Below are 18,037 nucleotides of genomic sequence, written 5' to 3' on the forward strand. Positions count from 1 at the left end.
TCTGCATCATCCTCTTCGAGCAACAACAATTTGGGACAGTGGCAGGGAATGTAAGAATGTCCAATCTCCAATTAAAAATTTCTAGGATATTACGAGATTGCATCATGAAGGATTGCATCACGTATGTGTGCAGATGGAAAAAAAAAACATGAAATTGAAAAGCCACATCTCTCAAGAAGTCACTAGGTGATACAAATTCAGACCAATTCCATGTTATACATAGAAGAAATATCATTAAATGAAGAACACAATGTATTTTTCCACTGTTCTTTATTTTTGCACTACTAGATTCAACGCTTATGCATTGAGTACACATCCAGGTATACATATATCAAAGGTACCCAATGATGACGACTAAGCGTTGAAACTAGTAATACCAAAATAAAGAACAGGGGAAAAGTACATTGTGATCTTCATTTAATGAATATGAACTTCCACAAAGTTGAGCCTGAATTGAATACATAGAAGAAATACTTTAGTTTAAGCATACTCTTGTTTTTGGCTGAAAATATTCCTGTTAAAGCTCAGGAAATCGGTAGAGGACATGGAGCGAAATTCCAGTTTATTTGACCGGCTATCCCATTTCCACTACTATCAATATTTGAGGCAAGAAAGATATGCAAGTGATTGTAATTTTGGCAGTTTTAGCGTGCAAGTCTGAATGGTACCATACTGGTATGTGGAATATTTATATGAAAAATAAGTCTGAAGAATATTTGCCACATGAAATCCTAATAATGTATAAATCTGAAAATTAATTTGTTTGTTTGAGGACCAATTGCACCGAGACTTTATAGAGTAAGGGCTTCTTATTTTCTGCGTAAAAAGGGTAAAAAGCATAGCCTTAAGCTAGGATTCATTTGGATACTACACTTTTCTGGAAATTTTTGAGATCGAAAAAACCAACCTAATTTTTTAAATAAAAAACGTTTATTTTTTTTTCACACAGATGACAGCCCATGTTTCATGCTGAGTTACGATTTCAATCAATTCACTTCAATGAGGAACTACAGTCAAACTGTTCCATCCCTTACCTAGCCAGTACCTAATTTACAAATGTATGTTATGATTTATGACTACAGCTGAGCAGATGCTTCACACATTGTAAACAGCTGCCGCTAAATTTGATGGTCTTGAAGTATATCTTTAAGAGTTGAGTCAACTTTTAAAAGAAAAATGTTGGCATAACTACTAAGGCTAGATAGAATTGATCAAATTATGCTATACATAAAACTGTTTAGTAATAATGATTAATTACATACATTAATTAATGTTACCATAGCAGTATTTCAGAATTACATTGCATGATAATAAAAGCAATAATTCTGCTCAGACTTATTGATATTTTTACCTACATAATACTACCTCCTTAAATGGATCGACACCAAAGCCTATTATAAGAACGAAATTCAGTTACACCTGTATAAATTGGTCTGGCAAAGATGGGCATAGCCATACCCATGTATATTTTTAAACTTATATTTTTCAGTAAATTATTACCTTGAAATTCAATGGTCTGGAATTTTTTCTTCAAGAGTAAACTTTTAAATTTTTTTCATTAGTTTTTTGAATTCACCGTTAAACATGCCGGTCAGAGTCTAACTACCTAACTATCTAGTACCCTCCAAGTCACCATTAGGGTGTGTGGTAGGGAGATGATTACACACACCAGGCGTTGAACATTAAAAATGAAGTTTTTTTTTAACTTTTAGTAAGCTAATAGTTTTATAAAATAATTCAAATAATGTTGATTATGTTAATTACATGTACATAGACTACAGTATGTAAGTTAAGAGCTTAGAAGAGCTGTTACGGGTCATGAGAACAGAAAAGCCCTTCCACTACATCAAGGTGGTACTCCATTTGGATCGATGTGTTAACTCGATAATTTATATTTCTGTCACGTATTCTTCAAAACACATTTGTTTTCTTATTCAAGACCTTAAGATAACTTCAAGCAAAGAAGAATCTTTTTAGTTTCCTTTTTAGCCAGATTAAAGCAAATTGAAAGGAGATCCATAAAAGATATAAAAGATTAAGGTTATTTAAATGGTTCCGAGAATCACAAAAAAACTTTAATATACAATAATACTATTGATATAAACTGCTTCTCAGATTAAGTATTTATCCCCATTTTTTTACCCCGAAGGCTTAAGGACTCATAAGATTCTCTCCTTATATATATTCTACTTGTTTTTTTCTACTTTCTAACAATTTATCCACATCATCCATCCATTAAGTTCAAATTGTTAATATTTGTGGCTACTATTTAATGTCCTCGAGAGTTAAGTCTCATGAGTTAAGACTCATATACCATCATTACTTTCGAAATAACATCCAAGTTCCAAGGCACAGTAGTCCCATGGATAGGCCACAGAGCCACTGACCCAGAGGGCCTGGGGGTTCAGTTCCAGGTGACACCACTGACCACCCTCAACTTCAATCCATCTACATGATAACTGCCCACACACCGCTAGATAGATAGAAAAACTTCTTTATTCGGGTGAAATTGAGACCGTAATGTTCCTTCTTACATTTAACCCTAATTAGGGTGTATATGTATGCGATGGGAGAATAAAAAACAAGCATGCGACATAAAAAAATTAAAGTGTGTCCTAATTTTTATTTCCCATACATCACTGTCAAATTTCTGGTTTTGTTTCGTATGGTGCGGACACATAGTCATTGAAGCAAGATGATGAAGCATATTTGAGGCTTTTGAAATATAGGAGTGGAGAAAGATTGAAGAGGTGAGGTTGACTGAAATGGGAAACAAATGAGGAAGTTGGGGACTGCTGGGAGATATCCAAAGAAGGCAGGAAAGACGATTTGAGAGTTCTTCGCGGGATATGTAAAATCGCACCTTCACAGACGACACTGAAACAAAGAAACTGACTACATATACAAAAAGCCCCATAACATGATACAAGCATAATCCCAAACCGCTGTACTGATAAACTGGGTTGGCAATGCTGGTCATGGCCACTAGTAATAATTATATATCAAGAAAAGGAGTGGATGACAAAGAACAAAGAAAGAATAGTTACATATACCCTGAAATAAACAGCAATGAGCACTACCACAGCATTAAAACGCTGAATGCATTCAAAATTAACTTACTACCCGAGCTTAAAAATGAGCGAGTTGAACACTGACCATACCATTATACCTGGAGGGATGTTATCGCAACTACAACTGCAAGATATATCCTAAAGGTAGTACGACTTATTTTTTTCTGGATAGATAGAAGGATGTGCATTGGTCTCTCTGGCTGGGTTCAAGTGAGGGGAGTCTCAGGAAAGGCTGGAGGCCAGTGGCAGTTGGCTCCCAGCCTTTGCAGTGTGCAAACTATTTGTTTGCGATAACTATAACTTGGCCTCATTACTTCACAAAGCACCTCAAGTAGGGATCAAGATACCCCTGAAAAATATTCGACGCCACTGGGATTTGAACCCGGGCCTTTTGGATGGGAAGCCAGTACAATAGCCACCACACCATCTCTATCCCCTCATTTGTTGACGAGAACATTGAAAGGATGACAGATAACTGGCAATGGAGATATTATGAAACATAGAGATTCCCAGTCCAAACAAAAATATTGCTTTTCAGGGTTCAAAATTACTAGATGGAGAGGCAAATTACTTCCCAGTGGTTATAAGTGATGTTATAGAAATTAAAAAAAAAACATCAAAATAATTTCAATAGGGAAGATGAATTCAGCACAACTGACTGCATGACATATAATTATTGATTCCATTATTTGATCAAAGGAAAAAGAGCAGTATAACTAGTTGAAATTTGCAGGGAAGGGCAAAAACATTACAAAATTGTGTGCCCAACATTGTGAAACATGGAAGAACAATAAAATAAACAGACACAATCAAGCTGAAAATCTTACTATAATATGCAATTTATTGTTCATAATATCATTTTTTTAAATGTTTTAAAAATTTCATCCTATTTCAACTGTTACCCTAGACTATTAAATATTCCAAAAATCATTTTAAAAAATGTCTAGGACAACTTAGTTAACTTTTCCAATGGTGAGGTCAAATTTGTTCTTTCTTTGGGTCTCAAAGAGTCTTCCAAATGTTTCACGTATGTGTCATGTCTCTGTTTGTGATAGGTTGCCTCATTAGGTGATTAAAAGAAACCACAATCAACCTATTAATTAGCGTGATAGGTGCATGTCAAGCTCACCAAATACATACCAAGACCAATAAAGCATATGAAATTCACACATTCATGGTATTTAAAGAGGTCCTTTCCCTGTGCAATCTGTGGCTTCCTCAGGAGGATCCGGTAATCAAAAAAAATCACATGGCTAGAGCGAATATGGAGGCGTCAACAATAACATGGAATCAACCAGGTAAATCAAAGAAAAAACCTGCCAAATGGTGAACACATATTCATTCACGTGAATTTGTGTTTGACTGCGTATTTGGACAATGTGGCTCATTTCTTTCTGGCTATACATGCCCAGAAATGCAGTTTATTTCTTTTACGACATAGTATGATTTCTTCCCCTACTATCCTTTCCTCTTGTGTCATGGTCCATTTCCCCTTGGGTTGGTGAAATAGCTCCCTAATTCCATTTTCTGGCCAAAAAATCAGGGCAGTTGGTTGCATAAACCACCTGCAGATTTAAGCGTAACTTACATTTCCTCGATGGCTTAAGTGGTTCAGAGCTTTGGCTTGGCAAGTTGAAGATCCATGGTTCAAATCCCGGTCAAGGAAACGTTTTTATGCTCTTAATCTGCTATATTCCCCGTTAAATTCAATTTTCTTTGTACTAAGTGCAAGCATCAAAATACATTGACACATTTTTTGTCTGATCCAAGTCTTTCCCATATATTCAAAGCAGAAAAGTCTTATGTGTAGGAGTGTCTAATGGGTTGGGAAATATGGCAAGCAGGAATGAGGCTTTAATGCACGTTGATAATTAACATAAAAGAAAATTGTTACAAATCTTCTCAAACAGGGTCGTGGTAATCCAGAGGTAGAGCATTGGACTTCTGAACAAAGGGCCCGGGTTCAATTCCCAAGAACACCACTCTGTGAACCCTCAGCTCCACCCAAGCTGAGTGATATTTTGGGTACCAGATCTTCTTGGGGAAACATAACTGGCACAGGGTAAAGAACTAGCCTCCCTACCCAGAAGAGTGAATTTCAAAAGCTGTCGGACTTAGTAATGGGTGAAATTGACCTCGGGTTATTTACTGAGCATGTAGTTTTTTGTAATCTTCTCAAACAACCACTTACATACTCCCAATCGTGCCCTTAATGGGTAGTATGGGTGCAACTTTATGTTTTTGTATTTTATTTTCACAAATATAGACACGTTCTCTATGTTTCTACATACTTTGCCCTTCATAACAATTACCAAATCACCTCCTTATTATGTTCAAAATCATTACAGACTTTTGTGTTTCTGCCATTTGCATTCTTTTCTCACTTCCTTCTAACAAAATATGTTTCATTCACTATATTTAATAAAAAGAGGAAAAGACTCTGACTGATTGACATTTTGACTGTAACATATATGATCCATACCTGAAGTCACGACGCTCATCTAATTCCTTCTGAGGAATTTGAAATGGTAAGGGAGGGAGTTTGAGAAGATCTTCAGGAAATGGGGTTACATCCAAGTTGTGTTCCAGAAGCAGTGCTGCTGTTTCTGAATCCAATTCATCTGCCTCGCCAACATATGCCAACAACACACTGAAAAGCATACATAATGGAAAAATCAAAGAAAAATGTATCGTGTCAGACGAATACATGAGAAAGAAAAGTTTCTTTTGGCGTGCTTGAAAAATCTGCATGATAAAATGAATAACTTCAACTAATGCATAATTACACTTCATAATTGCATTATTTAAAAGAGGGAGATGATCAAGAAACTTATTATTCTTGACTAAATGTAGTTGACTACTAGGTGTTAAGGTTACGACGCCAAATGTTTAATGGTGACAAAATGACAGTTGACTTTCAATAATTTGTGATTTTCAAAACATATGGAACACTTTCCATGCAATTAAGAGAAGGAAAATATATACATTGACACAGATACACACACCAATATGATTATGTGTAAACAAATACACAGAATGTAAATGTCTTCATTGTTTTATCAAATAAAAATATTAATACATAAGTATATATTCTACATAAACAAAAAAACAGTAAATTTTATTCTGTAACTGAAAGGAAGCTTTATTATCTAAAAATATCTTTCAACTTGTCATTTCTACCATCAGCCAACTGATTGGTACACTCATCTCTTATTACATCTACCTTAAGAAATGATTGAATATCTTAGATGACATACCCTTTTGCTATCGGCTGTTCATTCCATTCAGTGATGCGTACCAAAAATATATGATTTTGACAATTGGTTGGGTTGAGATCAATCGGGGTGCCAGAGGGTAGGTTCTTGGTATTGACCCACATTCGAGGGATTCGAGCATCTCTTGGAGAGAACAACACCATTTCCGGCATATTCCATTGTTCCACTTTGGCCTCAGGCTTCTGAGGAACTTCTGATGGGTCAGAGTCAGGGCTGTAATGAAGGAACGGAATGCATTCTTATCAAATAATGGAACAACAACCTGCAGAGGGACTGTTCTGTCAACAAGCCCAATGAAACGAAGGCTTATCAGACCCTAGTAAGACCAATTTCAGAGTACGCTTCTCTTGTATGGGACCCTCAGGAAGAAGGTCATATTAAAAAACTGGAAAACATGCAAAGAGAGGCTGCCCGATATGTACTGGGGAAGCATAGGAGGATGGAGAGTGTGTCTGACATGCTAGAAACGCTGGGCTGGGAACCTCTAGAAACTAGAAGGAAAGTAAGCAGACTTTGTGGAATGTTCCGAATTCTGAAGGGGGAGAAAGCTTGGGGAGATCTTAGGAAAGAGGCGGGGAACCCAAATTTTATAGGCAGAAATGATCACAAATTTAAGGTAAAATGCCGGGCCCAGAGAACAAATAAAAAAAAATTTCCTTTCTAAATAGAACAATTGTTGATTGGAACACCTTACCTGCAAAAATATTCGAGCCCTTTCCTAACAGAGTGTATACTTTTAAGAATAGATGTAAGGTAAAAATGTAATAATTTGATTGATATTTGGTGTATGATATTATATGTAATAGCTTAATTTTTTTAATTTATCTTTTTTACTTGCTGATTAATGTTGTAAATGGGATGGGGATTCGCTTGTTTTGTTAAAGAGATTTGTGTTTTGAAGTCTGATTTTATCTATTATCTTTTGCGAATATTTGGGACTTGTGCGCCACCTGACAATGTCTATCAGCACATGTGTATTTTTAATAATAATAAAAATAATAAAAAAACCATCCAATAGCGGTCTACACATCCTCCGCCATCTCTTGGCCAAAGAAACGGGGCACTTGGTTGCATAAAGAATCACAGATCTCACTGTAAATTAAGTTTCCTGGATAGCTCAAGTGGTTAAGAGCCTCCGCCCGGCAAGTGAAAAGATCCGGAGTTCAAATCCAGGTATAGGAAATGTTTTTGCATTCGTGATCTGCTTGATTCCACCTTCCCCACCTCTCCTGTGTTCGTAACGTATAATGTTCGTAAAAAAAAGAGCTCGAAAAAAGACTTTCAGTCAACTATGGGAATGTGTTTGCTGTGAAGGCTTTTGCTGACTGTAGCGATTGAAGATTCAAATCTTCTGAAATTTCTTTCGCATGGGTCCATTTTCATTTTAGCCAAAAAGAATTTGAGTTGATCAAATACAGTGGATCTTCTCAGGTGGGAGGATTATGCAAGACAAGCAAAAATAAGCATCAACCACTTCTGACTTGAAGACGCCGATTTCAACACTAGCAAAACTGTTGTCTAAGAAAATGGACCCACGTGGAAGAAATCCTGGAAGATTTGCATCTTCAATGGCACAGCATGTACTATCTAGGAAATGTGTGCCATTTAATTAAGCATATGAATGATTGGCTTGGCATAGCAATTGCTATCTCATTAAATACTACTGGTATATTAATCTATTATTTGTAATTAAGTATTTACTTTCAATTATGTTTTGAGGAACTTAAATGAGAAATTTACCATGTTGGGGCCAAGTGCAATTTAGTGATCTTTAAATTAGCAACCAGCATTGCATGACTGGATCCTCCCTGGATAATGTGTAGGCCTGAACTAGCTGGGTTTGGAATGAACAATGAGAAACTATTGCAAAACTGTACTCACACCAACTCCACTGTTTCCTGAGGGGACGTTGTTTGTGGAACTGAATTCCCAACAGAAGGCAAAGATTGATCCTCAGCTAACTCTTCAGCTGGGAGACTTGGCGTATCAGGGATTTGACATTCCTCTGTTGTACCTGCAAACAGTTTTATGTTCACCTATTAACAACAATTTCATAATATTTTAAGAGAGCAAACACTGGAATTAACCAAGCAAAACAAAACTCCATTAATTGTTTTGGAATTTCCGCAATTCTGGAAATCTTAATTTGGGTAAAAATTTAATCAACACCAGATACCATCATTTGAAAACCTTCCATAACACTTTATTGAAACAGTCCTGGTGACATTTACTTTAATATCCACATGAAAAGCCACCCAAGTGCAAATTTCTTCAACTGCAACGTGCACATGAATGAATTAACATAAATTCTAAATGGACATTGACACAATGCACACCTCTTTCAGTCAAAATTTATACAAGAGTTGCATTGAAATGATAGTCATCTTGAAAACATTTCAGAGATCCTCCAGCCCTCTGTTTCTTCTTGGGTAAAACAAACAAATGTATTGCAGGAAATAGAAATAGATTGGGAACATGTCTCAGACTGCTAGTAGTGAAAGATGGAGAATCTGGGTGGGAAGTGCTAGAAAAAGGGGTATAAGACAGGTATGTCCACTAATACCTAAGCTGTTGAATATACATGTGGAGTAAATTGTTAAAAAAGCATTGGAAAAACTAGAGATTGTAAAATAAACTCTGTGGACAACGCATAAAATCAGTTAAGTTTCTTGATGAGCAAGCTATAGTTTGCTATTAACCCAAGCAGTTGCAAATATTTCAAGCGTGATAGGTATTGGATGAGAATAAATGTTAACAGAACAAGGTTTATCAATTTTTCAAGATAGAGAAGGACTAAGAAACATATTCAAATATGTATTCATTAACTAGAGCAGGTGGCTCAGTTTATACATGTTTGAATAGTTACAGTCCAAGTTGGTCAAAGTAGCAGGATTGTAAAAAGAAGAATTACCATATGCCAAGAAGCATTTAGAAGAGGATAGATAGATAGATAGATAGTGGTCTTTATTTGGGCGAAATTGAGACCAAATGGTCCCTTCTTCCATTTAACCCATAAAGGAGGGAGTTGAAGACAGGGATGTTAACTTAGAATGCTACCAAAATACTTGCAAATAATTCAATATGGAGCGAAGTTTTGTATGGAACGGAAACATAGCCATTGAGGCCTAGATTAAAGACTTTTGAAATGATGATGTGGATGAGGATGGAAAAGGTGAAATGGACAAAAAAGGTAAACAAACAAACACGTACTAGGCATGGTCAAAGTTAACAAGTTTGTGCTAGAGTTGCAGGGGATTTTCTCCAAGCCACTAACGATGTAACAGATTTTCAAAAAATAAAAAGATCATAACTGGAGATGAGCCCTGAGCCTAAGTCTATGTCCCACGAACAAAAGCCCAGTCTTCCCAAGATTCAGTTGACGAGATAAAGGAGAATGCAAAAAGACAGCTGAAGCCCATTCTGAAAAAGAACTCTGCCAATTATTTTTAAAAGTAGAAAAGACAATATGATGAGGATGAGTGTGTGAGGCCCCAAGGGAAGAACTTTGAAGGGGACTAAAGCCTCATTATTGCTTTAGGTAGGCTATTTCTCTCAAATTATTGCAAGGCTGGATTGTTCCCAGACCGACTTGTACATACAGGAAGTATATCATCCTAAATAAGTTTCATTTCACCATACTGAACAAATGGAATCATTGAAATAGCTACAATGAAAAGATAGAGTAAGGTTCAAAAGATATTTTATAACATAAACATTTTTGTCAAAGACACTTGAGCTACCTGATGGTGGTGTAGGGTGCTCTATTCCTGACTGTAGCTCAGGCGGAAGGAGTTCCTCTGGCTCCGTGTCCTGTCTCTGTTCTCCCATCGGTTGAAGTGTCGTAGAATCAATTGTTTCCTCGTGCCTTTCACTTATTTCCGTAATGGTGCTGGAATGTGTCATTTCAGGGGATATCCCTACTGATGGAGACGTAAATGATAATTTTACAGCTACTTCTTTAGGCGTACAGTTTTCACTTTGAGGTTGTGAAGATGGAGTACTTGGATTCTTTCCGGGAGTTCCTTCTTTACTGGTATTTTTCTTGGGAGTATTACTTTTCCCAGCTTTGGCAGGGAGCTTTAGGTAACCCACTGTGCATCTGTTATGCTTCTTTTCTAAAATTTTAACGACCTGCAAAAAATAGGAAGATTAAGCATTGAGATAGAAGGAAAGAAGATTTTAAAGGCACTCTCATTTAACCCTGTTTTCCAGATATAGGATTTGGATAAATACGGATTTGAATTTTTTCTGCCATGTAGAAATCTAATACATGGGTGAATTAATGGTTTAGGCAAAGAGATGAAGATTGAATTGCCCAGGAAGAAGTGATGCTAATATATTATAGCATTCTTGGTTATAAGCTTGGCAATATATTATTAATTGTACAGCAGCATATTGACAGTATTACAAAGGCATCCTACATGGATAAAGGAAACATGGTTTGTGATCTCAAAAAACAACTCTCAAAAACAGAAGCACACACTGCATTTCCCAGCCTGTAGGACATCTCTTTTGCTCAAAAATTAGATTTAAAAATTGGCCTGAATCTAATGAATGGGCCAAGGATAAATATTTCTTTACAGCATGCCATGCCAATGGCACACATTAGTGATGATGAATTACTGGAATTTTACAAATCATAAAAATTATCATTATGACATTTCCTAAATTTCTAATGTAACAATCCATTTTCTTCCTACAAAAGTGTAAACATTAAAATATGTATAGATATTGATAATTGCAGTGCATATCATTGGCCATGGGCAAATACTGAAACAAATAAATGATTTTTGCTTAACAAATTCTATAATAAGATTTAAAATCATGGAGAAAAAAAACTTCTTCATGCAAAAAATGTACCAAAACTCATTTCCTCTTTAGTTTAAGTTAGGATCTACATGATTATTGTCAGCTAAAACCAAAAAGGGTAATTATGAGTTATCTGTAAAAGAGGGAATACATGGCTATGCATCCTACTATTCCTAAAGCATCACCTCACAAAAAATTTGCATCATAAATATGCTTCAACCCTCAAATTGTAAGGAATTAATGACAACTGCAGTTAAATAAGCCACCACACATAGCCCATCGACACGAGTACTTTGACCTAATTTTACTGATTTATCAATATGATCACTATAACTTGTGTACAGGCCTGATACTAGTGTAAATTCACATACAAAAGAGGCCAATGGCATTAACTGCATGTCTCCCAAGGGTACCACCAATTCACTGCCCCTTCCTATTTTACAAATATTTGTAAATTATCACACATCTGATATTCCCAAATTTATACCATAATTGCAGAGATAGGATATAATAATTTGAATTTTAACTCAACAGGTGTATGAATTAAACAACCGATAGGCATAAAACATTCAGTAAGCTGTTTATAAGATGGAAGATGTCAAGCCAGCAATGTACTTATGAAGGTGTGTAGTATCAAAAAAAAACAATTCCCTCAATGGTTAATCCCTTTGCAAAAGAACAGCCATAATAGTATCATCACTGTCATAAAGAAACCCCTCACTAGAGTGTATCGAAACCTGAAATGGTCCTTTCATTTTAAAAATTTATCAACATAATATTATGTCTCTCGAATGAACTTATAATGGCATAATTACCTTGACATCTTAAAATTGTGCATTTAGGAATGACCTAAAACTTTGTTACACAGAATAAATTTTGCATGGTTCAAATAATTTCCCTAATGATTAATTTCATGCATGGAAGCCAGTCATTTAGGCCAGTCAGTTAGTTATTTTGGTTTGAAAAATTTACAGACGCCTTTATGGTTTGGATCAATGAAAAATAGGAATAATGTTAGGACAAAAGACTTTTTCTCAAAATCAATTATCAAAGAACTATTACTTTAACAAGGTATACGAAAAAGGCCATATTTAGTCCCAAAATATATAGGCATGTAACTATAGGAATTCCTTACCATTCCAGTCTTTCGAATTACACTCCCGCCTTCACAATCCTCTTCTACCTGTGAATAAAAAAAGAACCATTTAATTGAAACAGAATCACAATGATATTAGCTGCAGATGGCACTTAATAGGTAAATCTCATGTCTGAGGTTAAAGTTAAGCTTAAGTCATGAAATTCAAACACATTAGCTAAAGTGGGGGGAGGGTAAATACCACTCCCTGTGTTACCTAAGTTTCCCAGGATAACATGGTATCCTGGAGACAAAAAATATTTTTCAGTGGTATCCTTATCCCTACTTGAAGTGCTTTGTGGAGAGCACTTTGAGTGAATATGATGTCTGTTGGATGGAACGTTTAACTGCAGACCCCTTGGCCAATATTTTTTTCCTTATTTGAAAACTGCTTACAACTTCCACCCAACATGTGCCAACAGCTTCCACCCAACATGTGTCATACCTTTCAAGAACTCTTCAGCCAAATCCCAAAATTTCTTAAGAAAGAAAGGTAAGTCTATTATGATATTAAACATACCTGCCATCTGGATGCATCATGTAATTTTAGAGCAACTTCATCCCCTTCCAGTGCCCTGTTTCTATCTATTATCCCATCAATGAGAATATCTTTGTCATCTTCGTCACCCTAGAAATATATACAAGAGATACATATAAATCACACTATTGTTATAAAACACTAAGGACTGATTACCACAGAAAACTAATTAACGGGAATTCCAAGTTAGCATTAGCATGATACTGAATGCTACTATTACCAGAAACTTACGTCCAGACTGATGTATGCTTTTTGATAATTTCTGGCATTGATGCGGATACAACCCTGAAATATAAAAGCATGTATCAATCGTAAAATAAAACTTATGTTCTCTTTTATAAAAAGTATATGCATGCATGACAAGGTTGACAATTATACATATTTAATGCTTAACTTATGATATACTCATATATTATACCAAGGACTTGATAGGCCGGTGGATAGAGCATTGGGCTACTGATCAGAGGGCCTGAGTTTGATTTCGGGTGATACCTCTGGACATCTTCAGCTTCATTCACTGAAGTGTATGATTTTCGAGGTACCAGGTCTCCCTACAAAACTATAGGCAGCAAAGTAAAAGCAACTAGCCTTACCTCATGCTTGAATTTTGCACACAGCTGGGCTTAATGCAAGATGAAGCTTTATCTTCACCTATCAAATCAACCTTTAGGTAGATAGCAATGGTTAACATATATTACACTATTTAATCACTAGGAGTAATGATGCCATCAGCTAATTTCTGTGACTGTGCATAGGAAACAGTGTTCATTTATCCAAAATTACATGTACAAGGAAGTACAGAAAAACAACCTGAATAGTGCTGCGGTTAGAGCAGCTTACGCAATTAGCATATCTTCTGCAGCCATTTCAATGTGCCAGTTTTAACCCAAAAACAACAAGACTCCCTTAACCCACGCCACTTATTCACCTGACCTTGCTCTGCGTGATTTCTTTTTGTTTCCTTGAATGAAACATGAAAGGACAAGTGTTTTGATGACGGGGAAGCAGTAAAGAAAAAACCAAGACAGGAGATGTAAGACATTTAAACAGATGAGTTTGAAAAATGTTTCCAGGAATGGAATTGAAGATTGGACAAATGAATTGAGTGTAATGGAGAGTGATTTGAAGGTGATAAGATTATTTTTTGAACAAATTAAATACATTGATTTAAAAAAAATTTGTTTTATTAATTTGGTTATTTTTAGAGTCAATTGCCTGCTCGTTTAGAACTTCTGAAACACCATTGTAATATATCCCTAACCTCCTTACAGTCCTAAATTGGCACCAGCAAAAATTACTTCCTATTCTTAAAAGTGAAGTCCTCCCTCAAAAGACAGCACCATTAGAACCTAAGCACCATCAAAAAAGCTTGAATATGAACCCTTACGGGCAATTCAGAATCTGCCAACCAGGTAGCCTCGGAGTCATGAAAAAACCACTGGCAAAAGTGAGTTGATGGTCAAGGAATAAACCTTGAAGAATTTTGAGGCATTGCAGCAATATCTGAAATCTATTTTGACATAACTTTTCCCAATACTTTTTATACAAATCATGCACGATGAAATATATTCTCCTCTGTTTTCTTCTAGCTTTGCTGCGGCATTTTTTTTCAGAAGAGACCCATTTTATCACAAATGAAGTCTGTTGTGACCTAGGTAATCCTAATGATCTAAGAGCTTCTTGAAGCACCAAGGAAGTTCTCTGTTGCCTTAGAATGAGAGCTCACAGCTTCATTATACCTCACAAAGCTGGTTCTTCACATTTAAGTTCCTTAAAAATTCAAAGCTTACCATAAATACTTCTTTTGTGACCACTGATCATCCTGTGGCATCTGCTAACCAAGCTCATTGACCATATGAGAACCACCTTTCAAAATCATTGAGAATAGATAAAATTGTTAGATACAGGTTGCGTAAATAAAGTTTCAAGACTGGTCTCAGAACACAAAATTCATTGAACACTTTTGTACATCGGACTAAAATTCATCAAAATAGGTGCCTTGAGAATCCACGCACCACTGCCATTTAGCCATCCGGTTGAGGAGTTCTCCCGAGAACTCCTCAACCGGAATGACCCTTGTTGAAGCCTTTTGGACTGCTGCGATGCTGTCAAACCACTTCTCTTTCAGGTCTCTCTTCATCTGGGGAACAAAAAGAACCCACTGGGGGCTATAGGATGGCTGCAGCAGTATCGCCATGTTGAACTGGGTTAAAACTTGAGTGATGGGGAAGCAGGTGTGAACGGTTGCATTGTCATGGCAGAGCAACCAGTCGTCTTTCTTCTCTGGGTGGACATGGTGGACTCAATCCCTCAAACAGCGTACCACTCCAATTTAATACTGACCATTGACAGTCCGTCCGGCAGGTGAAAACTCTTTGCGGATCAATCCTTTTGTGTCAAAGAAAGCAATGGCCATGCCCTTTGCACATGACTAGCTCATGCGGGTTCTCTTTGGCTTTGGCGATGCGGAGGTGTGCCACTCAGATCTTTGCTTCTTCGACTCTGGATCGTATTCAAAGACCCAGGTCTCATCACCAGTGATCACTTTGTCAAAAAAATCCAATTCGGTTCGCAAATGTTCGAGCATTTCCTGTGAAACATCCAAGCACCACTCCTTCTGTTCATCCCAGACCACTTTGAGGACAAGTTTCGCACACACTTTTCTCATCATTAAATCTTCTGTCACTAGCTGAAACACAGTTTGGAGATTGAAATATACTAAATCTGCAATCATTCTGATGCTGAGACATCAGTCACCGTTTAAAACTTAATGCACTTTGGCAAAATTTTTGTTAGTTCTGCTTGTTGAAGGTCTTCCAGAGCATTCAATGTCCTCCACGTCTTCGTTGCCATCTTTGAATATATTCTACCACATGAAAACCATGACATGTGACATGGCGTATTCTTTCTACGTCTCTTGAATCATTTTGAACATTTTCAAACTGGTTTCATTCAGTTTGACACAAAATTTGACCAAACGCTGCCACACCAAAAGGTGCTGGCTGCATTTTGGATGCTGCAATGTTTCTACGGCATTTGGAAACAGACAATCACTGCACTCAAGTTGTTCTCAAACAACCAAAGCTTAAGTAGCTTAGCCTACACCCCCTACCACCTCGTCCAGGCAGTGGGACTGGTCTCCACACGCTCCGCTACTCAGGAAAAAATCGGCCTTGAAACCTTATTTACACACCCTGTAGATATCCTTGTCATGTTATTTGAAGCATCTATCTCCTTAATTTTGTCCTCATTCATGAGAATAGTGCAAATCCTTGATGCTGACAAATCGTATGTGCTTAATAGATCAGCCATGCTCATACCTCATTATTGATTGCCCTTCAATGATTTTATTTTCATTTCAATGGCATTTTTTTTAATTCTCTTATGGCTGTCTTCTTTCTCACAACTTTTTCTTTCCGGATATATTTTCACAATTATTCACAAAATACTATTTAACTATGGACAAAAAATAACAAATAACATGCCTGTACAGAAGTTTTGGAAAAATCTGTGATCACTGACGACACAAAGATGCCACTGGAATGAGTATTAAATACAAACAGAAGCAACAGGCACATAATCATTCCAGAAATGCCCTTAACCTTGTCACTTGCTAGGCAAAAAGTCGCTTGCTAAGCAAGACATATTGGAAAAAAATTATTTTGTTCATTATGATAATTACTCATTACGCTAGGTGCTCATTAAGCAAGGTACCACAGAACCTGTACTTCTAACAAACTACTCACAATGATAAGCTAAAGTCCACTGCACAACTGCCTCTAAAGGCACAAACCACCTCAGCTGTTATTCGTATCTCCTATTAACTATTTCTAAATACTAGACTAAACGATCCTTAAGCATGTCCTTCCACTGATATTTGAAAATCCATCAAGATCAACAAATTATAAATATTATTTTTATCACATGTATTTTAACACATATTGCACTTTTAAAGGAAAAACATTTTGATTAAAATTTACCTTGATCAATGTTCCAGCGTTTATTCCAGCTTCCACTTGAGCGTCAGACCAGTAAGGTGAAAACCTTTCCTGTTTTGGTGTTTTTTCTTGCAATGGTGATCTCAAATAGGTCAGAGGCTGCACACCAGCTGGTATGTATTTCGGGGTGTTTGGAGAGTTTCCTTTCACAGGGACTCTTGGAGGTGTAGCTCTTACGGAATTCTCTGCATTGCTTGGAGTAAAAGGGAATTGACTAGGAGCCTGCAGGAAAAGTAAGAGATATAAAACTATAAGGAAACCATAAATTACCTCAAAACTCTATATATACTGGTAAAATAACGGTCAATTATTTAAAAAAAATCGTTTTTATAAGCACATGTACACACACACTCATATTATACATACATATTTATACATAAAAAGTTAGCACTAGCGGCCCAAGACAAAAACATAGAAAGACACAAGTGAGTATGCTTCAAAGGCATTTGACACCGGTGGGGAATACGAAATTCAGTGACGATGTGACCTTAAAAACACTAATGAGGATGGCAATGGAAAACCACCTCGTTTCACTATTACGTGCAAAAATGAAGGACATTGATCTCAGTACAAGTTTTGGCAACTATGGTACTAAGTACAATCGGTCATTTGTTATGCCTAGTAGTGGGGGAGGCAAGAATTCCTCGGTCGTCATCTCACAACATACCTGCAAAGTGAAACTGATAAGGGGTACACACAATACATAGAAGGAGACTGAACTATTTAGCATAGGGACTTGGAATGATAGGATGATGTTGAGGACTGGAAAATTAGAAAATATAATGCGAGACGATATATAGATATATTAGGGCAGTGCATGGTGAGATGGAAGGATAGCGGAGATTACTGGAGAAAGAGTTTTGGAGTAATGGACAGCAGAGGGGATGACAACGAGCAAGGAGCGATAATAATATTGAATAAAAAAGAAGAAAGAAGTGTAGTCAACATAGAGCAAGCAACCAAAAGCATTAGATAGTGATGTGGGATTGTAATACCAAATTAGGCTAAGGAAGAGAGGATAGTGAGGTGGGGGACTACGGTTTAGGAACAAGAAATGACTGCAGGGAGATAGCAATAGAGTTTTGAAGGAGACAAGAGCTAGTAGTCATAAAAAAAACTTAGTTCAGACATCAAATTAGATGTAGGTCTCATGCATGGAAAATGTCCGAGGATTTAAAAAGATATGCTAAGACTGGAAAACTACATATTTT

At 36.6% G+C, this 18,037-nt stretch overlaps 1 protein-coding gene across 1 annotated transcript in view; it reads right to left on the reverse strand.

Annotated features, from left to right (window-relative positions):
* Positions 1-18,037, reverse strand: part of LOC139697141 (DIS3-like exonuclease 2) — a 35,034-nt gene that overhangs the window by 14,890 nt on the left and 2,107 nt on the right. The window contains exons 4-11 of the mRNA XM_071595887.1: positions 16,809-17,048; positions 13,060-13,113; positions 12,811-12,918; positions 12,291-12,338; positions 10,087-10,477; positions 8,228-8,360; positions 6,329-6,559; positions 5,554-5,721 (exon numbers count right to left, since the gene is read on the reverse strand). Coding sequence (XP_071451988.1) covers positions 5,554-5,721; positions 6,329-6,559; positions 8,228-8,360; positions 10,087-10,477; positions 12,291-12,338; positions 12,811-12,918; positions 13,060-13,113; positions 16,809-17,048 — 1,373 coding nt within the window. The remainder of the gene's footprint in view (positions 1-5,553; positions 5,722-6,328; positions 6,560-8,227; positions 8,361-10,086; positions 10,478-12,290; positions 12,339-12,810; positions 12,919-13,059; positions 13,114-16,808; positions 17,049-18,037) is intronic.

Source organism: Hetaerina americana, unplaced genomic scaffold (genome assembly GCF_022747635.1).
Source record: "Hetaerina americana unplaced genomic scaffold, ioHetAmer1.1.p SCAF_1, whole genome shotgun sequence".
NCBI classification, from domain to species: Eukaryota; Metazoa; Arthropoda; class Insecta; order Odonata; family Calopterygidae; genus Hetaerina; species Hetaerina americana.